This window comes from Amblyomma maculatum, chromosome 1 (genome assembly GCF_055883805.1).
Source record: "Amblyomma maculatum isolate TAMU_Amacu chromosome 1, ASM5588380v1, whole genome shotgun sequence".
NCBI classification, from domain to species: domain Eukaryota; kingdom Metazoa; phylum Arthropoda; class Arachnida; order Ixodida; family Ixodidae; genus Amblyomma; species Amblyomma maculatum.
Genome location: NC_139344.1, coordinates 419,611,053 through 419,634,715, shown reverse-complemented (window position 1 = coordinate 419,634,715; position 23,663 = coordinate 419,611,053). Strand labels below are relative to the sequence as shown.

Here is a 23,663-nt window from a genome sequence, read left to right as displayed (position 1 = left end):
TTCGACTGTGACGAACTTGCTCGCACGCGGAGGGATCGTTATGTGGTCGTCACAGACACGCAACATCGTTTTCCGGAAGTCCGTGTTGCTATCAACGGCTCGCTTCGTTGAAAACGATACCATGAGCTGCTCCCGAAGGTCTATAACCGCACCATACTCTTGAAGAAAATCCATGCCGAGAATCAGATCTTTGCAGCACTCTTGTAATACGGCAAATGTGCCAGTGAAAGTAAAACCGCAGATCTCTATGCGGCAAGTGCACATGCCAATCGGCGTCATTACATGACCACCGGCGGTACGCATCATTGGCCCAGACCAAGGCGTCAGAACCTTACGGAGTGCCGTGGCTAGCTGGCTGCTCATGACGGAGAAATCGGCGCCGGTATCCACAAGTGCGGTCACATCACAACTGTCGGCGGTTACAAAAATTTCCCCGGAAACAATGTGTTCGCAGCACGTCGGTAAGTTCATCGGATCGGGTCGTCGCCGCTCGGGCCGTCGCGTCAAATCGTCGGGTGGAGGCTGTTTAATCTGAACCGTAGCGGCGGCCCCACCCCCGGAGGTCGCCGTGTTTAGTTTTCCCGGTGAGGGGACGTGCCTCTGAATTGCCCAGAGGAAGAGTACCGAGTGGGCGAAGCAAAACGCTTAGGAGATGTCGATCGCGACCGCCGTTGTGGTGACGTTGGCTGCATCTCGTTAGCAGCCAGGTACTCCTCAATCTCCTGTGGTCTTTCGCCATAGCGGGGTCGAGGCGCGTTTGGTGGAAATCCTCTCAAGCCTATTCTCCGGTATGGGCAATTGCGAAGAATGTGACCAGGTTCGCCGCAGTGATAACAGAGCGGTCGTCTGTTGGGCGTGCGCCACAAGTGCGCCTTGCTGATAGCGGGACGCTGGTATTGCTGTGGCTCGACGGGGCGCAGGTCTTGTTGCTGCTCGACGGGGCGCATGTAGCGAGGCGGTGGTCCGACAACGGGACGGAATGAATTTGGCTCGGGAGCAGGTCGACGTAAGACATCACTATAAGTCATGATGCATGGCTCCGGTTGTGGTGCTGGTGGTGGTGGTGGCTGCACCGCTCGCCGAATTTCATCACGGATGACGTCCGCGGTAGAATAATTATTTGCAGAGGGAGCATTCAAGTGGAGGTTTTTTAGCTCTTCGCGGACAATGCTCCTCACAAGCTCCCGCAATGCCTCGTCGCTGGCTGCTGGCACGGACGCGCAGCAGGGTGTGGCCGCTACGCTTGCCTGGCGGCCGTATTGGGTACTCCGTTCCTGCAGGGAACGTTCCATGCTGGTAGCTTCTCTCGCGAAATCTGCGACAGTTCTTGGGGGGTCGCGAATGAGGCCAGCGAACAACTGCTCCTTCACCCCGCGCATGAGGTGCCGTACCTTCGTTGCCTCAGGCATGGTAGGGTCGGCCCGATTGAAAAGTCGCATCATGTCCTCGACAAACATGGCCACACTCTCATTTGACTGTTGAGACCTTGAACGAATTGCAATCTCTGCATTTTCTTTGCGTGCACTCGAGCTGAATGTTGTAAGTAACTCACGGCGAAAGGCTGCCCAGTTGACGAAGGATGCCTCGTGGTTCTCGAACCACGTCTTGGCCGAGTCTTGCAGCGCGAAGTACACATTCATTAGCTTCCGCTCGTCGTCCCATTGGTTAAATGCAGCCACACGGTCAAAACTGGCCAACCAGTCTTCCACATCCTCTAACCGGTCACCATGAAATGATGGCGGTGATCGCGGGGCGAGAAGGACGAACGGTGGGGCGTTGCTGGAAGGCTGGCTTGTCTGGCTGCTCGTCGTGGATGTCATGGTTCGTAGCGGGGTGGACAGCGGTTCAAACTCAGGTTGTAGGCCTCGCAGGCGACGGCTGGCTTTATGGACAGGAGTCGCGTCCACGCGTTGCTGAGCAGCGTCACTGACGTCTTCGGGGGCAACGTACATGGGATCTTATCCTGCACAATCCACCAAATGTCACCAACACACGTAGCAAGCAGCACAACAACCGAGCTGGCCCTTTTTAATCAAGCGAAAAACTCGAGAGAGACGAGGATGACGCTTAGCCACGTGCCAAGCCATCCGGCCACTTGGTGGCGCCAGAAGATGGTCAGCAGTGTGGCAATATCATCCCCATTCAATATTAATAACCATTATCACAAAACCAGATTCATTGTCCTCTCCCGCTGTGTTGCGTTCCACTTCAAAATGTGTTGTTACGTGATGATTTCAATATGAGCGGCTTGAGCGCACCGGTAGGCCCTGGATAGTTGCTCGCAACTAGTGCCGTATTTTGCGACTGGTACTTTAAAAACTAGAATGGATATGCTGTGGTCACAAATGCAACCATTGGTCATAACCGCGGGAAGCTAATTCTGGCAACAGAAAAGTCTTAGGGAATTTGTCTCGCAACATCAACCTTCGACAACAGATGATTGCTACCTCTTGTGTTAGCTGGTCTTAAAAAGTCTTTGTGTAATATTAAGTGAATAAGTACAAGTAAGCAAAATTTCGTTTGAATCCGGCTGTGCAATGAGAAGAGAGGCAAAGTTAATAAAGAGTTGGTGCGAAACCTCTTGTAGCCTAGCATTACGTTCTTTCTTTTTTCATGCTCTATTTAGCTCCGTGGAGATTTACCTGGAATGATTACAGCAAAGCGGGGTTGTTTGCATCGTTTAGGGATTTCTCGTTTCTTTTAGTAGGTTTATCTAGTTGCTTCTAGCCGAGTTTAAATTAACTGAGCACAGTCAAGTGTTGCGGTCATTCGTATGTAGGCCAGCGAGCACGTTTGCCCCTATCTTCACCACGAAATTTCTTAAATTGTAAGGAAGATGATACAGCGCCGACACAAACGACCATGAAGACTGCTGGCCGCTCAGCTGGCGCCCGCACTGAAAGCTCAGACTGTCTTGTTCGGACAAAATTGTTCTTAGCTCCACGATTGTCTTGCGTCATCGGTCGTCGTCTCCAGTTCTCCAAACAACCCTCAATAAACCCCTCTTCATATGTCATCTCTCTGAACGTCAAACGAAGAATGGAACTGGTTGAGGAGAGGAAACAGTTGCTTGCGGTGAGTCGGGTCGATGTCACTGGCCACAGATGATTGAAAAAGGTACCAACTCGGTATATCGGAAGAAGCCATAATCGGCGTTAGGGAGGCTACGGGGGCACTATGTTGTAAATACCCACCAACACTAAACTGCGAGATGAGGTCAGCAACTTCAACATGGCCATGGCATTCGCCACGGAGTAGCGGGACCACAGCACTTGAGGCATTCGCAACAGCAATTTCAGCGGCACCACGGTTAATATCGATGATAGCAAAGGGAAAAAAGGAGGTGACGGCGAGAAGTAAACAAGGGAGAAGGCGCAAAAAGAACAGTCGCGTCTAAAGAAAAAGGTATACACACAGGAACAATCACAGCACAGTTTGGTGGAATGTCGGTGTCGTCGGCGACAAGTTTGTCGCAAGAAAAGACGGTGCATAGTCAAGAACCGCATCACAGAGCGCAGAGAAGGCGACGTGGGCGCGGGGGCAGTCAATAACAGCATTGTGGCGGGAAAGGAAATCCCGACCAAGAATTAGGTCATGCGAGCATGACGCAAGCACTAAAAACTCGACGATGTATAAGACGCCCACAATAATGACACGCACTGTTGCAGGCAGCAGACGGACGAATGGAATCGGCGCTGGCGGAGCAAAGAGAGAGCCCAGAAGGCGGGGTGGTGACTTTAGGAAGCAAGCGGCCAAAATTTTCGCTAATGACGGAGAGAGTGGCCCCTGTATCGATGAATGCAATTGCACAAACATCGTCCACAAAAACTTCGAGAACGTTCAGCGGAGACAGACGAGTACTTGTGTTAGGCGCAATGTGCGCAGTTCGTGCCCCAGGAACTGCGGCTGCTAGTTTTCCGAGTCTTGTGTCACGCTGCGATGCCGCATTTGCGACAAGGACCGACGGCGAGGGCGCGGCGTGTGGTGCAATGAAATGTTCTGGCGTCCGATGAGTTGTGAGGCTGCCCTGAAGATGTTGCGCAAGGTGTACTGAACATTGTAGTCAGCCATAGTGCGTGCAGGCGCAGACTGCACAGTACGACGGCACAGTCGGGCGACGTGGCCTGGAATACCGCAGGCATAGCAGATAGGCCGGTTGTCAATCGTGCGCCAAGGATTGTAGGGAGGCGTCGTTGATCGGAACCATGGAGCCTCAGACGACGGCGCCGTAGTCGGCACGTACGCAAACAACTGTGGCGGCGGAGGGCGGACGGTAACATCTGCATACGTGGGAGGCACAGGTAGAGGCGGCACGACAAAAGGGGGGCTGTAACTCAATGGTGCAGCAAGAGGTGTGGGCTGCAGTGGAACAGGGTAAGCATGAGATGTCACAAGCGCTGGCTGGCCAAAAGTGGGAAGTGCATCGGCAACCTCCTGCGTGATGGTGTGTTCGATTGTAGGGTTAAGCAGCTGGGCTGTATAAGACATGTGTAGACCAGACAAAAGCCCAAGCTGTCGGGAGACCTCATCTCGAACGAAGTCTTTGATGTGAGCCAAAATGTCGCTGCTCACAGCCAGGCTAGAGATGGACGCAGCAGGTGCGGGAGGGCGACGAGTGCAGAGGCATTGCTTGAGCAACTCGTCGAAACTTTGACAAAAGTTGTATACTGAGGCCACCGTGGTGGGGCTGTTTGCCCACAGCATGTGAAATGCATCGACATCAATGCCCTTTATTATGTTCTTTATCTTGGCAGCCTCATCCATAAACGTGTCGATACGCTTGCATAAATCCATGACGTCTTCAATGTAGCTTGTGAAGGTTCCACCTTCATGCTGGACTCGTACGTGCAAGGGTTCTGCAGCGCGTAGTTTTTGCACTGTGTGACGACCAAAAACGTCCGTTAATAAGGTGGTATGTCGGCCTCATGATTTCGATACCATGGGTTAGCAACGTCACTCAGGTAGAAGATGACGTTGTTTCTTCATACGGTAATCACAGTTGTTATGACGACTCACCCGCTCGTACGAGGCCAATCAATCTTCAGCGTCCTGGTCGCCCTGCCTGATGAAAACTGCGAGGTCTCGCTGCCGAATGGCACCGGAGCATGAGATGAACTGCTAAGGGGCTGCCACTGGCTGTTGGCCTACCTCGTTTGTCGCCATAGGTATCGTACGGCAGCGGAGCTCCATGATTATCGTGTAAGAGTCTTACCCAGCACCTCCACCCAACGAAGAGGGGGTTATTGGGGGTTATTCGGAGAACTGAAGACGACGACCGGTGACGCAAGACGATCGTGGAGCGAAGCACAATCTCGTCCGAACAAGCCAGTTCGATCTTTCAGTGTACGCGCCAGCTGATCGGCCAGGAACCCAGCAGTCTTCATCGTCGTTTGTGTCGGCGCTGTATCATCTTCTTACTTACAAAATATTTTACGGGCGCAGGTCAGATCAGTAAAATTTAAATGCTACAAAAGCCTGTGCGTTCTTCTATGCTCACAGCATTGTCACCAGCACGCGACTCTATTTCTAGGTCTGCGTGACAACTATTACTATGGGTACTATTACTATACTCAAGGTAAAATCTAAATAGGTATACTTAAAAATAATATTTCCTATTTAAATACAAGGTTAGGAAATGATGTTCAGACGGGTCTGCAGACACAAACGCATAATTTCATCTCTCCGAGCCTAATTTAGCATGTTACGCTTAGATAAGCCTAAAGACGTATCAAGCCTCTAAGGGAATGCTTCTCCCATCTAGACCATTTAGTCCTTGCAAGTCCAATTTGCAAAGAAATATAATCTGACTTGGCGCGTACTTTTGTAACACATTTATTTGGGGTAACTGCCTCATTTTATGCGAAGTCGGGTGTTCGCATCGTTTGTTGCTGCGCGAAGCAAAACAATCCGTCATACCAGCAGTGGCACTTGTTGTGCCATAAGGTGTTGTTGCTCCGTATTGCTCTGTATGTGGCGGGAAGAGCCAACCACACCGCTGGCGTTTCAATCGCAGATGTTTAATTTGAGATCGTTTTAAGCACTGTATCCGCATTTTCTTAGGTATTGTAAGCAGTAAAATACGCGAGGAAGTGCGCTTTGAAAACCAAGCAACTGATGAAAGCTAGCTTCATTCCAAAACTGTACAAGAAATACCAGGCCCAATCCCAACGGCCCAGCATCAGTCGCGTGCCCAGACGAAACGAAGAAAAACATGGGCAGACCACGAAACGGTACTTCAAAGAGCGCAGCGCGGGAAGACACCCCGGTTGTCCAGTGCGGCAGCTGTGACAGCCGGTACTATAGGGAAGACACCCCATTCTTTTCCCTGGACGAAACCAACGGTAAGAGCCTCATGTGCAAATTTTGCAAAAAGGTATCTGAACCAAAAGCGATCATCGCCGACCAATAAAGGAAGTTAAACACCGAAATCAGTCTCAAAATCGAGACACTTAAGACGCAATGGCACAAATCAGAAAAAGAAAGCCAAACTTAAAGACAAATTTTAAGAACTTAGCTCCGAACGCGAAATGTGGGAAAGGCTGTTCGCTGAGGATGCATTGCTTCAGGACAAGATCGAAAACATTGGCACAGTAGAAAATTCCTCAGCAGTGCACAAGCTTCCACCAGCTAAAGACACAGAAAACAAACATCACTTGTCGAGCAGGACCTACCACCCAGTCAAAGCGAAGGAAATATAGGAGTGACAGTAATTCTCGGAGACTCAAATGCTCACCGTATGAAAAAAAAAACTGTATTAAAAAGTCAGCGACTGGAGGCTCTGCATTACCACAAAGTTAGGAGCAACTCTGCGAGAAAAACTCCTTCGAGCAGAAGGAGAAATCTTGAGAGCAGGCTTCACAAGCACAAGATTAAAACTACAACCTGTGTAGATGTCACCGTTATCATAAATGGCACAGAGACTGAAGGGTCAGGGGAGCGCATGAAATAAAACATTACTTCTAGAGAACAAATACACCCCAAAACTAATATGTCATCAGTGCCACCCCGGAGCTAAATTCACATGGTCATCAAGAAGAAGAAGCCTCCCGCAAATAGAACCACCAAAACGACGCCATATATGCTTCACTTGGTCCCGTTGTAGAATTCTAGCCACAACAGTAGACCTTCCGAAGGACAACTACAATGGCATCCACTACACAGAATCATCTGAGAGCAGGTGGGCACCCAACAAGCACATACGTCACCGCTTTTTTAGGAGAGAAAAAGCACCAGCCCACAACCACGACACAAAACCGAAGATACACAACTTGTACAGATCAGCTAGCAGTGAGGACACTGCTGAAAGCCATGTCGACTGCACTCAGCCATTTACGCTAAACAAGGCGCCACTGGTGAAACGTACACAACGCCGAGCCAAATCATGATCCCTAACGAACCCACAAACCAATATTTTTGTTGCTAAAACAAGAGATAAAAACAAACTAAACCAAACAAGTAAATTCCCCTTTGAAGCCGAATAAGACAAAAAACAAAAAAAACTGTTTTAGCTTCACAGCTGAAGAAACATGGGGGAAAAAGAACAGAACAAAATCGAAGGGCAACAGTACGATGACAGCATCTCTCGGCCGTGCATAACCAAGTCTTGCAAACAATACAGAAGAGGAGGAAATTATAATTTGCTCCTCTTCCTCGCTATAGGCACGTTAACACACAAGACTCGAATTGTACAAATAATTGCAAACAACTTCCCCCAAAAAGAAAACGCAAAAAAAAAAAAGAGGTGGAGGCAAACAGAAGAGCTTATCCATCTGTCTACTAAACATGGACCACAGCTTACTGAAACACACCTCAGAAATGATGAAGACTCATGTGTATAAATAGTAGAGCGGTATGGTAACGATAGAAAAAGAGGTACCAAACTTGAAGGAAGAGTCGCAATCCTAACCCAAATAACCCGGAATAACTCCTTTGGAGAAGTTCCGAAAATCTGTCAAGAACACCTGTGGGTCTAACTATACCGTATATATTGATACGGGGCAGAAGGCTAGCACAGGAAACCACAACAGATGATGAGAGACGTAAGTGTTCGAGCAAGCACCAACAGTTGCTTCAGCTTCGCCGTCTCTCACTCTGTAGTCTATCATCGTCCTCTTCATGGCATACCCCGGCGCGAAGAGCACAGTCCCGGTGCGTACTACGTCGGGGAACTACAGCTGCAGTGGTGCGGCTTCATGCGAGCGACATGAGCGATTTCGGTACGTGGCATATCGAACTGGGGGTATGGGTGCACAGGAGTGATCTCGTATGTCACGGAAGTGATTGGCCGTAAAAAGCAGTAGGGGCCTGTGTAGCATAGTAAGAGCTTCTCGCAGAGCCCAACCCTACGAGCGGGAGTCAGAACAAGACAATTCGGAGAGTAGTGAACATCCCGGTGACGAGAACCATGGCGGCGTTTTTGACAGTTTTGGGAGGGAGCCAGGCGGCGGGGAACAATAACACGGGTGGCATCAGCTCGAGACATAGCGTCACGAATACAGGAACTGGCTTTAACGGTGTGAGGCACTAAGATGTCAAACGTGTGAGAGTGGTGACGGCCGAACAGAAGATAGAATGGCGAGTAACCCATTGTATCACGACGCAAAGAATTATACGCAAACATTACAAACGGTAAGGTAATATCCCAGTCACGGTGAGCAGCCGATACATACATTAACAGTATGTCCGTGATTGTACGATAGAGGCGTTCTATGAGGCCAGTCATTTGTGGATGGTAAGCGGTGGTGAAGTTGTGCTTAATGAAGCAGTATTGGAGAATTGTTTCGACTACTCGAGCAAGAAAGCAGCAACCACGGTCAGTGAGCTGCTGGCGTGGAACACCGTGGAGCAGGATGACGTCAGTTGCGCAGCTGGTGGGTATCGCTCGTGTAACGGTGTAGCGCGTAGTATATATAGTCCGTAGCTACCGCAATTCATTTATTTCCCGGAAAAGACTGAGGGAAACGCCCGAGGAGTTCAAGGTAACTCGGGAAAATGGGAAAATGGGTCTATTGGTACGTCGATCGGCTGTAGGGATCCAGCAGGCACAACTGAGGGATTCTTCCGTCGCTGACACCTGTCACAAGAAGCCACGTAACGACGAACAGAACGGTAGAGGCCTGGCCAAAAGAAGCACCGGTGGACGCTGTCGTACATACGAGATACGCCAAGATGACCCGAAATGGGCGCGTCATGCAGCTGTAAAGAACGGTGGCACGCAGGTGGTCGGAGACTACGAGCAGAAGCTCAGCGCCATCTGGTCGCATATTACGCCGATATAAAGTTCCGTTGTGGAGTGCATACAAAGTAAGGGTAGCATCAGGGTGATCAGAGCTGAGGCGGTTGATAATGCCGCAAAGCTTTTGATCTAAACGCTGCTCATGACGAATGTTCGAAAGGTCCGAGATGGACAACACACAGGGGTCATCTACACACTCGCTTTCAGACGGCGGATCTACCGAGTTCCGGGGCATCAATCGGCATCAGTGTGTAGCCGGCAGGACCTGTGGACGACAAAAAAAAAAAGTGTATTCTCGAAGACGCAGCGCCCAATGCCCGAGACGACCAGTTGGGTCCTTCAGCGAAAAAAGCCAACATAAGGCGTGGTGGTCGGTGATAACGGAGAACGGGCGGCCACACAAGTAAGGGCGAAACTTTGTAACGGCCCTCACGAGGGCTAAACCCTCACGTTCTGTGATGAAATAATTCCGCTCTGTAATATATATATATAGCACGGAGCTAAACGTACTTGGTTGTTAGCAGTTATATTTCACTGAAGAAAGGCTTCAAACTGGTTCCTTAGTTTTATTTCGACGTTTCGACCAGAAGCTGGCCTTCATCAGGTATGAGAATCGTTTCCGTTCTCAACCCTGATGAAGGCCAGCTTCTGGTCGATATGTCGAAATGCACTTAAGGCACCAGTATGCAGCATTTCTTCACTTACATATATATATATATATATATAGGTCGAGACGGCGAGGTCATGACAGCAAGGCCAGCGATGCCTTGTCTTGCATTTTAATTCGATCACGAACCAAGGCGAGTGCTGGCGCCGCGGGACGATGACGATGGTGTGTAAAAATGAAAGATGGAAATCATGGCATGTACAAATGAAAGAACATCCATGGAAGGCTCACACAATCTGCCCGGGGGGTCGGAAGCGGCCAGCCCGGCCGCTCCTAACTAACCGATGCACCGCGGCGCTCAAACGGTTCCAAGCGAGAAACATGAACAATTTCAGTTCCACCGTGGCGTCGATCGGCTGGGGGATCAGCACGCGTGACTTTGTAGTTAACTGGGGAAGTTTGGCTGATGACGTTGTAGGGATAGTGGTGGTGGAATTTGTCACTAAGGCCAGGGGTGCGCAGTGGTGTATGAAGCAGTTACTTCGCCACCAGGAGACGAAGAATATATATATATATATATATATATATATATATATATATATATATATAGCAAACGTATTCACTTCATTTATTCAGTATGGGACTCTACTGCCAGTTCACACATGCCTGAACAATTACCCATTACATTCTTCTCTAGTCACTATGCCTTCAAGAAGCACTCGTAGCGCCAGAAATGAAAATCTCCATCTCGCGATGACTAAGAATGTCTATGGCGAAAAGACTGTAGTTTGTGTTGAAAATAAATTTTGGAACATCCTATGAAATAAAGTAAAACAAAGCAATACCTTTCCTCTATGGTTGAAGAAACATTTTCAACAACATTGTTAAGAATGCGTCTCTTTTAGTGTGCTTTGCTCTTTTTATTTTGTTGTTCATTTTTTTTTGCGTACAAAGGGACCTTAGTGTACTTAAAATGCGCACATTTTGCGTTTGTATGCGTACTTTTTACTTACGTAAGGGTCTAATCGATAGTAGAAATGTCTGAAATGTTTATTGTGAGAGTCTTATGCAAAACGCTTATGTAATAATAGCACATGCCTGCAAATTATTCACAAGAAATTTCTTGCGTGGATGCCAACTAACTTTTAGCTTGGTATCCAGATGCTGTGACATACATGTCCTGTTATTTGTCTCAAATAAAATTCCTTAATTCATGTAATAAAAAATAATTTGAATGCATAACTAAGGGCATTCAGCAGAATTAGAGTGGGCACCAAATGTTGCGTCCAGGCGACTTTAACTGTCATATAATTGAACTAGAAGGAAAAGGAACATGCAATGAACTTCCGTTTTCTCCCTATCACTCACCTCTTTGATTTCCTCTACCTTCTCCTCGCTATACCTTTATTTCCGCCGCCCCAGTTCAGGTGCTTCAGATATAAGATAGCAGATACCGGGGCTGGCAAACATCTTTTCTTTCCTTTTGTACATACAATAAATAACCACTACAACAACAACAACAACTTCCGCAGACCAGCAGAAGAATTTCACCTCTCAATAGCAAATCTAGACGCTTCCTGCCAGATAACAAACGTGGACACACCACACTCAAAAATCTGCCGTCGACTATGTTCTCTACAGCAAAGACATTCCCAGTCACCACATCCAAATAATTTCAATGAATGTTGACGAAACTAAAGTTCATAGCTTTGGCAGCGACCATAATATAATTAAAGTACTGTTAAATATTGCTAAAACTTGCACAAAAGAAATAATATAAAAAGCACAGCTAAACAATGAAAAACGTGAGACAAGGACAAACGGGAAGCGTTTGCATCTCAACTCGAAGAAAAAAAAACGAAAACACTGAAACCTATGATTAATCCACACAGCAATGCTGACAAGTGGCAGACCGTGATAAGACGGAAGGGTTGACTCGAATATTACCAACACCATGGTTCGCGAAGGAAGTCAAGGAAAAAATACCCAAACGCAGAAAGCTGTCCAAACTACATTGCATACAAATGGAAAGGATAGAACAGCAAAAGCCGAAGCATGGCAATCATACCTAAGCCAGAAGCAAATATTGAAAGAAATGGGTAGCCAAAAAATCGACACCACCTTCAAACAACAAGAAACGTATATAATGAAGGAACGCGAACATTTCAGTCAAAGGCTCTGGAAGTACATTGACTTTGTAAAACCAGAGGAATCTCCAGCTTAAACAGCTGCCATACACATCACCTCTGGACTCGTCTTAAGAACAACAGAAGAGATGGAAGCATACGTGACGTCGCACTTCACAGCAATCCAAGACCGTTCGCAAGACAAAACACCAGATGAATCGAACGCAATCCCTGTTATGAATAAGAAGGCACAAAGGGAACATAGTCTTTTGAGCCCAAAATCAACTAAAGGCCTGAAAAAACGCGTCAGAAGCCCTAAAAACCAAATGGAAGAAGGGGCATCCCCAAAGAATTCCTAAAAGCACTAAAGACAAACGCAAGAGAAGGTCTACCAGTTCAACTACATCCTCGAATCGAACCAAATCTCACCTTCCTGAAATAAAGCAAAAGTGAGCAAAAAGGTATCTGCAGGCAGGTATCTGTGTTAAACAGTGTCCAAAAAATGTTGAGCTCAATCGTCAACAGCAGGCTACATAACTTCTCTGAAACAAATAACATATTCGAGAATTTCACAAAGGATTCACACGAAACTGCAGGACCGGTTATCATATATTCACATTCACCTAGGCTCTCTAATTTAAATGAAACAAAACCAAAATCTACAGTATATCCAGTCTTGCTCGACATGGAAAAAGCATATAATGGCGTCCTTCATTCGAAGCTCTAGTAAACACTTTTATACAACGGACTAGGAGATAGAATCATTGATCTAATAAAGAACCTATACTCAGAGTGCACAACAGTGTACACACTCCAGGAGCTCAAGTCAAACGCGGTCAACGAAAGGTAATACTAAAACAAGGATGCCCATTGTCCCCAACACTATTTAATATTTATATCAAACAGCTCCTCCAAGCGCTAGACAACGAGGGACCATGCAGGCCTTCTAATCTACACGATAACTGGAGACAAGGAAGTAGAGTACACCGATATTTATTGTCTGCCTTTCGCCGATGATATCGTGCTAATAACGCAGTCAGCGGCGGACCTTCAACAACTGCTAGTTATCTGCTCCCAAACAGTACGAAACGACCAGTTCAGGTACAACTGTAGAAAAACTCAGTGGATGGGAATAAACACGAACGCCACCCGTGTCGTTCCTCCAAGTCACCCTCCATTAACCCCATCAAAAATCGGAATACACATCTCTCAGCGTCACTCTCAGCGATCGACCAAACTTCGTAAATCAACACGAAAAGCCAGTAATAAAAAAACTAATTGCCTCAAAGACATCTGGCACCTAACCAAACATACATACAATCCGTACTCTGTTGGATGCACGCTATAGAAGGTAATCACAGTGGCAGCGACAACGTGCAGAGTCGATCACACTTGTTAGAGGGCTCGAGCAGTGCTTTGCGGAGGAATTAAAGTAACATCATAGGGAAGGCACTGACTCTTACTGATAATACTTGTCTTCTAGCGCAGCCGCAAGACCACGCGAACTGCAGAGCCACAAACACGTCACCTCTGACAAAGCAGCTGGGTTAATATTTCCCTTAATTTATTCCGAAGCACACCACTCAAGCACTCTAGACAAGTGGGATCGACTCTGTACGCAGACAACGTGCTGGCCTCCTCCAGTGAAACCACAAAATGCTTGGAGTGTCAATATAAACTCGGCCGCTGGCTGCTTAGAGGCAGCATAGCAACCGCTAATGCTGTAGTAATGAGCTGGTCCTTATACAAGGCAAGGGAGGCAAGGTCCAAATTACAGTACTCCGGCCGAATCCAATTCGTGTCAAACACAAGCTACAGTCGAAGACTGTATTTATACCTAAGATACAAAAGTGTGAAGACAGACCGGATTCGGTAAACCCCGTCCCTAACAACGACATATAACCAACATTCAAAACACCATGACAACAAATCAGAGCCTGCGTAGCGCAAGGTGGCCTTCAAGGAAATTAATGACGCTGATACAACTATACGGCCCGGCAGTAGCAAAAAAATAAGCCGGCACTATACTGCCAGCATAAAGTGGAACCATCCCTACCCCCATACTACCGAGTAGACAGAGGCAGCGACATTCTGTTTCAGGCACCGCCCGAACGCTCTCCTCACAAGCCAACGCCGTCACGAGCTGTTCAACATGGACCCGACGTGTCGACTGTGCGGCGCATCGGAGGACACCTCCTACGCGTCGTACAGCAGTGCCCGGCTGTTCCTGCGAATCCACGATCATGCGCCCTGGCCGATATAATAGCGCTGACAGGTGATACCGAACAGTACCGAGCAGCACACGCCAATGCCACGAAGCCTTGGCATGAACATTGGGAACGACTCCAGGCGCGCTGAAAAACCAGCCGGGAGCCTGGTACTAGTTCCGCCCTGCCAGAGCCGCTCTGAACCACGTGCGAACGGCGCGGCTACAACGACTGTAGTGCAGGGCCAAGATCAGCAACACCCACGGACAAAAACCCCTGCTGTCATGCCTACAGCAGTCACAAAGGCTGGGGCTTGCTGATTTGTGACTGGCTATGACAGCGACTCTGCCTTGGCCCAACCGTGGCTAGCGAATTGGATTCGTGCGGCTTGGCCTTGCAAACGCCTGCCCTGGGCAAAAAGGATCAGAGCTTTTGACTTACTTAACACAGCCATAGAGTTTCGGCGAATGCAAATAGACGGGTAAAGTTGTTTTGCGGAAGGCGTGAAGAGCTTTATCAACCGCTTTGTCAAAAACGTTCCAAAAATTAGGTTTTGAATACTGCACTAAATTTCAAGTTTCTTTGTGCATCGCAAAAACGCTTTTCGAGCTCGCCGCTCGACGAGGTGGTGCCACAAGTGCCATCGCTGAGGCAGCAGCTTGCTTTTCTTTGACGCCGCAACAGACGATGCAACAATCAATCTTTTGATCAAACGAGGCAAGTAACCCAAACAATTCAGTCTGGTATAGAAACATAGATGCGGCCAAATGCAATTTGTGTGGAAAATTACATGCTGGGATTCAGCAGTTTACCCGCTGCAGGTCTGTTGGGGCACATTACAGTCTCACTGTACGGTGCTGTCTAAACACATGTACGCCGTAATTACAGAGGTACCTCCAAAGCTTAACTAAGCCGGATCATGGTTAGCTGAAGTTATTAGCCCTAGCTAAACAAGTTCATTGCATTAACAGTTCTAGCTTTCGCGAGTAAAACCTGTGATGTCTTTCTACAGGTACGGCTTTTCTGCAATCGTTGAAGTGGAATGGGAATAACGAGTACGAAGCAAAAGCTTCCATTATTCCTAAGGGCCGTTTATCGCACTTGGGTCAGAAGCCATCGCGTCGCGCTAGTATTTATACTGCGACTACACTGTGAGCATGCTCTGAGGCGAAATGTGCGGATTTCCCGTATGCACACTGCATAAATCATGATAAAGATACCAACACGTACATCATCATCGGTACTTACATTACCTACCGAAAAAAAAATGTTTCATTCAGGGTAGCAGCCTTCCCCTCTATTTCGGAGTCTCATCAAAGAATAGTGAAACGTCGAACTGTCAGCTTTCGTTTTTGTTTCAGCTCATGCCATACATAGTGCAGGATCTACTACGTGATTACCCCGGACTGAGTGGAGTCTTCGTATCTGCCGTCTTCAGTAGCTCGCTCAGGTAAGTCCTGTAACCAACTGCTCCGCGTTTGATCTGACTGCACTTGAAGTAGCTGACAATATATAACAAATTCACAGCCGAGTAGTAACTGTCTTAAATAAATGGTTGTAATACGGTCGAAAATATAGCAAGAACAAGACGAAACACGTCCTTATCAAAGTGTTCGCTAGTAAAATAGTAATGAGCAAATATGTTAGTAAAAAGGTAAAATAAAAATACAGAACATTATTGGTGTACCTCTCCCTCCCTTTCTCGTATGTATATACACACATATATATATATATATTGTGAGCACTGTGTGGCGCTTCATCTTCCACACTGCTGAACGTGCTGCTTCATCTTCATCCTGCTCCCTCTTGTAGATACCCATCGTCATCGCGGAGTGTGTTTGGCTGCAGTGTGCGACCAAGGCTTCAGGTCTGTAATAAAGCCTGATTCCCCAAGTCCGACCACCCTTACCGCCCTTACCGCCCCCTCTTCCTCACCAGCAGCTTCTTCCGATGCTTCTCTCTGTGTTCTCTTTGGCACCATCAATCCTGACCTTCCTGCGACTCACCGCCAAGCTTTGCAGGAATTACTTCGAAAACACCAAGCCTCCTTTGATGTCACTTCTCCGACCTTGGGCCGAACGTCTTCTGCACAGCACCGCATTATTACAGAAGGTACTTCTATTGTTAGCCGCCGCCCTTACCGTGTTTCCTTATCAGAACGTAAAATCATAGAAGATAATGTGAATGATATGCTCCGGCGAGACATTATTCGGCCATCAGCTAGCCCCTGGTCATCTCCGGTCGTCTTGGTCAAAAAAAAGGATGGGTCCGTGCGTTTTTGCGTTGATTACCGCGCACTTAACAAAGTCACTCGAAAAGATGTTTACCCTATGCCACGAATTGACGACTCCCTCGACTGTCTTCAGGGCGCCGAATATTTCTCCACTTTGGATTTGCGTTCCGGTTACTGGCAGATACCGATGCACGAAGCCGACAAAGAAAAAACAGCATTCGCTACTTCCGATGGGCTTTACGAATTCAATGTCATGCCTTTTGGACTTTGTAATGCCCCCGCTACGTCTGAGCGCATGATTGACACTGTTCTTAGAGGACTTAAGTGGAAAACATGCTTGTGCTACCTGGACGACATAGTTATTTTCTCTGCGACTTTTTCTGATCATTTATGCCGCCTTGATCAAGTATTAACGTGCCTGGCATCCGCCGGTCTCCAGCTGAACACAAAAAAGTGTAATTTCGCCAAGAAAGAAATCAAGATCCTGGGCCACCTCGTCAGCCGCGATGGCATTCGACCCGACCCTGACAAGCTTGCTGCAGTTTTGAACTTTGCACGCCCTCAGCGGACTAAGGAACTACGCAGTTTCCTTGGCCTGTCTTCGTACTTTCGCCGTTTCATTCGAAATTTCGCTACCATTGCTGCACCGCTCCACCGCCTCCTTACAGACCGTACTACTTTCAATTGGTCCGAAGAATGCGAAAAAGCTTTCCAAACCCTAAAGAATGCCCTCACTTCGGACCCTGTTCTCGCTCACTTCGACGACACTGCTGCCACCATTCTTCACACCGATGCCAGCAGCCTCGGTATCGGCGCCATACTTCTGCAACGTGATACCGCTTCTCGGGAAAAGGTAATTGCGTTTGCCAGTCGAACTCTAACACTAGCGGAACGCAACTACACCATCACTGAGCAAGAGTGCCTAGCCGTCGTTTGGGCAGTTCAGAAATTCCGCCCCTACTTCTACGGCCGCCATTTCACGATCGTTACCGATCACCACGCTCTGTGCTGGTTATCAACCCTCAAAAATTTGACTGGACGCCTGGGCCGTTGGATTCTGCGTTTGCAGGAGTACCACTTTGATGTCATATTCAAATCGGGACGCAAACATCGAGATGCCGATGCTCTTTCCCGCTGCCCGCTATCAGAATCGCCACCTAGTGCTTCCTCGAGCCTTCCTGCGTGCACCCTCGACGTCCCAATGTCGTCCAGAGCCCCAACCTTAACCTGTGCTACTCTTGCCGCTGCTCCAGATCGCTACGCCATTATTTCAAACCAGCGAGCAGATCCCTACTGTATTTCCCTAATCAACCTTCTCACCGGTGCTTCTCACCCTCCTACCGCTAGGATGCGCAGGCAACTCCAAAAGTTCAAACTTGACAACGGCGTGCTCTCCCGTTATATTTATTGCTCCGAAGGCACCCGTTGGGTCCCCGTTATTCCGAGAGCGCTTCGCACCAGCATCCTGGCGGCTTTCCACGATGATGCTACAGCCGGTCACTTAGGCTTTCATAAAACTTACCACCGCGTGAAAGCCCGTTTCTTCTGGCCAGGCCTCGCCTCAAGTGTGGCAAAATACGTCGCCTCTTGTCTGCCATGTCAGCGCCGCAAACGGCCCACTTCTCCTCCTGCTGGCCTACTACAGCCGCTACCTTGCCCTGCTACTCCTTTTGCCGTTGTTGGCATAGACTTATACGGGCCACTTCCATTGTCCGCACGAGGTAATCGCTGGATCGTCACCGCCGTCGACCACCTAACACGCTACGCTGAGACCGCTCCCCTGCCTAATGGCTCAGCACATGAGGTCGCGACCTTCTTTTTGGAATCGCTCGTACTGCGCCATGGGGCCCCTCAAGTGCTTCTCAGCGATCGTGGTCGGACATTTCTGTCGAAGATTGTAGCCGAAGTTATTGAAGCCTCAACCACACATCACAAATTGACCTCCAGCTATCACCCGCAGACCAATGGGTTGACTGAGCGGTTCCACCGCACGCTTTCTGACATGTTGTCTATGTATGTCGACCAGGACCACCGAAACTGGGACGTAATACTTCCTTTTGTTACGTTCGCCTACAATACGGCTGTACAGCGGACCACAGGTTACACCCCGTTTTTCCTCGTTTACGGCCGTTCTCCCGCTACCTTTCTTGACGCCTCTTTTCTTTCTACACATGCCAGTTCCTCATCCTCTCTTCCTGACCAGTTCCTTTCCCGAGTGGCCAAATCACGCCGGCTTGCTCGCGTCAACACGGAAGCTAGCCAGGAAGACCGCAAGTACCGCTATGATGCAACCCATCGCCAAGTTTCGTTCCGTCCCGGCGACGAGGTGTTACTTTGGACCCCATTACGCACTCCTGGCCTTTGTGACAAGTTACAGCACCGTTACATTGGTCCTTACACAGTTCTTGCAAAAACCTCCCCGGTCAACTATCGCGTCTCCCCTGTTTACCCTCCTCCGGACTGTCGTTACCGTGGCACTGAAGTTGTCCACGTTTCACGTATGAAACCTTTTGTTCGGCGCATTCCTGCGGACTAATTGCGGCCAGGCTGGCCGCTTGAACTGCGCGGGCGAAATAGTGTGAGCACTGTGTGGCGCTTCATCTTCCACACTGCTGAACGTGCTGCTTCATCTTCATCCTGCTCCCTCTTGTAGATACCCATCGTCATCGCGGAGTGTGTTTGGCTGCAGTGTGCGACCAAGGCTTCAGGTCTGTAATAAAGCCTGATTCCCCAAGTCCGACCTTCGCGTTACCTTACAATATATATATATATATATATATATATATATATATATATATATATATATATATATATATATATATATATATATATATATATATGAAGGAAAGAAGCCAACAGTCGGCGAGGCCAAGGAAAGCGTTGGGGATGGTCCTCTTACGTCTTTTTTTTATGTTTTGCTTAGATAATCACAGAAATTAGTAACGAATCTGTTTAGGGGAAAGATAATTAAACGCAAAGTAGAAGAAAAAACAACGTGCCGATGGTGGGAACCGAACCCACGACCTCCGAATATCGCGTCCGGTGCTCTACCAACTGAGCTATATCGGCCGCTGTCCCCCCTGCCACTTGCTTGGGTATTTGTGTTGTCTGTATACGAACCTTGAGAGTGTTCACCAGCGCCACCCTCAGCCATAGCGGCGGACGTAGAACGTCCTTTGTTACCGCCAGCGTCACGTAGAACGTGATCAAGAGCGAGGGCGAACGCTGTGCTAGAACCCTCTTACGCTACCTGTGGCTTCAAGACTGCCAGAACCGAGACCCCCGTAAGCTACAAGCAGATCAATTAAGGGGAAATGAGGGTGCTCGTTATAATACATGAAGGAAAGAAGCCAACAGTCGGCGAGGCCAAGGAAAGCGTTGGGGATGGTCCTCTTACGTCTTTTTTTTATGTTTTGCTTAGATAATCACAGAAATTAGTAACGAATCTGTTTAGGGGAAAGATAGTTAAACGCAAAGTAGAAGAAAAAAGAACGTGCCGATGGTGGGAACCGAACCCACGACCTCCGAATATCGCGTCCGGTGCTCTACCAACTAAACTACATCGGCCGCTGTCCCCCCTGCCACTTGTTTGGGTATTTGTGTTGTCTGTATACGAACCTGTATACGAAGTGGCAGGGGGGACAGCGGCCGATGTAGCTCAGTTGGTAGAGCACCGGACGCGATATTCGGAGGTCGTGGGTTCGGTTCCCACCATCGGCACGTTGTTTTTTCTTCTACTTTGCGTTTAATTATCTTTCCCCTAAACAGATTCGTTACTAATTTCTGTGATTATCTAAGCAAAACATAAAAAAAAAAGACGTAAGAGGACCATCCCCAACGCTTTCCTTGGCCTCGCCGACTGTTGGCTTCTTTCCTTCATGTATTATAACGAGCACCCTCATTTCCCCTTAATTGATCTGCATATATATATATATTTATATATATATATATATATATATATATATATATATATATATATATATATATATATATATATATATATATATATATATATATATATATATATATATATATATATATATATATATATATATATATATATACATACATATATATATATATATATACTTCGGCAGGAGCCCTGCCTTTCTAATGACTCACGAAACAAAAGGCCGGAATCCTACCGAAACGTCCACTAAACAATAAAATAAAGCTAGAAGCAGCATGAAGCATTTTTTATTATATATATTGAGGAAAGCAGACCTAAAAGCGTGCCAGTCAGGTTCCGCCATCTATATTACCCGTAACCATCTTGGCCTGTAGTAGCACAATCTATTAGTTGATGGCTCAAAATCATCGAGGCCGAGTGATTCTTTTGCTCTAGCGAATCGTTTTGGCGTTTCTTCTCGCCCCAGCCGGGCCAAAAGTACAGTCTTTGTCAAAAGTGTAGAACCCAGGGGGCCTGCTTCTGAGCCGCTTCGTGCGGCTTGTAATGCATGTCCAGTGTTCCGAATCTCTCGATGACAAGATTTTTTATCCTACCCCGTCCAATGGGAAGGATCTCCACTAACGCTAGAATAGCGCCACCATTTCGCTCAAAAGCCGACCCTCCGGGCTCTACACTTTTGACAAAGGCTGTACATGCCTAAGGTAAAGACCCTTTCATCCGACCACAGCCCCGCTAGTACGCCTCGCATCCCGCGCACCTTACATTTGGTGCATTCTACAGTGGATCTTCGACCATGCCGGGAACGTCGATAGCTGCCCGCTGAGCTGTTTGCCCAGCTCGCTTCTTCGATGGTGCTGTACTTGTAACTGCCATCTAACCCTGCCTGAACTCTTTGTCCTGCTTGCGTTGCACTGTTACGCCGACCTATGTGTTCCGTGTCTCCGTGTGTGCTACCCCGTCAAGTGCCATGCCCCTCGTAAACTGTAGCGAAGCTACGCCGGAGGACCCCGCCAGCTTTACAGTGTATTATATCCGCGAAGAGGTCACTCGCCGAAACCTTGATGCTACCGTATCGAAGGAAGAAATAATCAAATCGCCTGATCGCCGATATTTCCTAAAACTGCTCAATGACGGTATCTGCGCATTCCAAAGACACCGCAGCATCCACCCAGCTCCTTGACCATGCACGGTCATCGCCGAGTGTCGATCCAGCTCACACGGCCGAGCTTCTTGCGGCTTAGTGCAACAGCTCATCCACGTTTCTCAACGCCCCGTAGACCCAGCTCAGGTTACAACTCTGCCAGACTCTTAGGGAGCGCTGACAAACGATAGCTACTCCGTGCAGGACGCGTAGCCGCTATTTCAGCCGCCTACAGAGCGCTTGATCCTCAGTTAATGCATAAATAGTTTTTCTTCAATACTTGCTGCAGCTGAATACACAAACCTTTTTGGACAGTGGATAAAACCCTGTATATGCAGCTGTAAAAATATGGACCGCCCGTGATATCGTCCCGCTCGTCATCACATCTTTGAGTTGAGCTACCAGTCAGACAAGCAAGGACTGTCTCTGGCGTCCGCCAGAGACAATCCCTGTATTTCTCTATGTGTGTTAGGAAAACATTTATTGCGCGGAAAGCCGTACGAGAGATTCACCTTCCAAAAAGTAGTTATTTCAATAATGCACACAGGGATATATCAAGCCGCTTACTAAGGTCCCGAATTTGCAGTCTTTGCTGCTATTACATAGGGGCGCCAACTATATTCCAGGGGAGTATTTAAGTACCCTTAGCGAGGTAAGCCAATTGCTATTCTATTTGGGGGCTCCGTCAGCAAATTCGGATTGATCTTATCTTAAAGATAATGGGAAGGGCACGGTTTGAGCATAGCGCAACAACACTAGAGCCTAGAGACCCGAACATCGCGTCGCTGGCTGACGTCTTCGGGGAGAAAGCTCTGCTTTCTTTAGCTGGCGTGACGTCTTGCCCCTAGTTGTACTCTACGTCGGAGTGTTAGCCTGGCGTGATGGCTACTTTAAGACAAACTGTCTCTAGGATCGCTACTTTGGCCCTAAATGTAAAGAAATTGTATCTAAATAAAAAAAGTATTCCGACATTTAAGGACTTGCCTTTAGATCTGCAGGGACATTCGTCCATATGTATGCCGTCACATCTGTTAAGCAATTTTTTTACAGCTTGCCTTTACAGGATCCTGAAAGGCGCTCAATCGGCATTTCCGTCGCGGGGTGCAGTCGTTAAGATGCCTGACTACTTTGCCGGAGTACCAGGGTTTGATCCCAACTACCGGCGGCTCCGTTTCTATGGAGGGGAAACGAAGAAGCGTCCGTGTACTGTGCGATGTCAGTGCAGGTTAATGATCCCCAAGTGGTCGAAATTTCTATGTTGCCCTCAACTACGGTACTACTTTCTTCCCTCTTTCACTCTCACCTCCTTCCCGAATTCGCTTATGTCGCTGTACAAGGGCCCACAAAACAAGTATGACAGATACAGTGCCTTTCTTGTCCTGTGAACCTGTTTATTATTATTACTATATTATATTGACACATGCCATTAATAGAAGACGACGAAGAATTGAACGGGCGATTAGGAGAAGACGATGAAGTGAAACTGTGCTCCGCTTTCGTGCTGACCTGACTGGTTGTTGGGGTTCCTCGGTGCCAGAGTGCCTTCTGTGTAGCGTTACATTACAAATCTGGTAGAGGTGCTGGGTCTCGATCCAGTCCTGCATAATCAACCTGTCACTATGGAGCTTACCGCCGTACATCAACGCCTCGGCCACCGCCTACGTGGAGAGCCCCTGAATTCGAACCCTTCCGGCCGCTACCAGGACGACGCAGCCTCAGACGGCCGTAGAACCTACTGCAATGACATCTGAGAGCAGGCTTCCCACGCACATTCAGTGTTATCAGCCGCGAATACCCCCGTATTTCCATGGCGACGTGTTCGAGGACGCCGGGGACTGGCTTGAGACCTACGAATGAGTCTCTCGTTACAACGGGTGGACATATGAACGTAAGCTCCCCAACGTGTACTTCGCTCTTGAAGAGCCTGCACGGACATAGTTTAAAAACCATCAGGCTTGCTTTTCATCCTGGGCAGCCTTCTGTCGTGACTTGAAAGCCACTTTTCCTAGTGCCGACAGCCGGGACCGAGCAGAAGCTGCGTTACACTCGCGCAGTCAGTGCCAGAACGAGACCGTGCGTATGTTCTTTGAGGACATGACACGCCTCTTCAAGCCTGCAGACCCGCAAATACCAAAAAATAAGAAGCTGCGTCACCTGATGCGGGGCGTTAAGCAAGAACTTTTCGTGGGACTGGTGCGCAGTCT

General features: G+C 48.1%; 1 protein-coding gene and 1 non-coding gene across 2 annotated transcripts in view; both read left to right on the top strand.

Moving 5' to 3' along the window:
* Nucleotides 1-23,663, top strand: part of LOC146209218 (sodium-coupled monocarboxylate transporter 1-like) — an 87,360-nt gene that overhangs the window by 32,068 nt on the left and 31,629 nt on the right. The window contains exon 9 of the mRNA XM_084579810.1: nt 15,537-15,625. Within this exon, the coding sequence (XP_084435936.1) occupies nt 15,537-15,625 (89 nt within the window). The remainder of the gene's footprint in view (nt 1-15,536; nt 15,626-23,663) is intronic.
* On the top strand, nt 20,056-20,128 carry TRNAS-CGA (transfer RNA serine (anticodon CGA)). Its single transcript has one exon. It is a non-coding gene; the product is annotated as a tRNA-Ser (tRNA).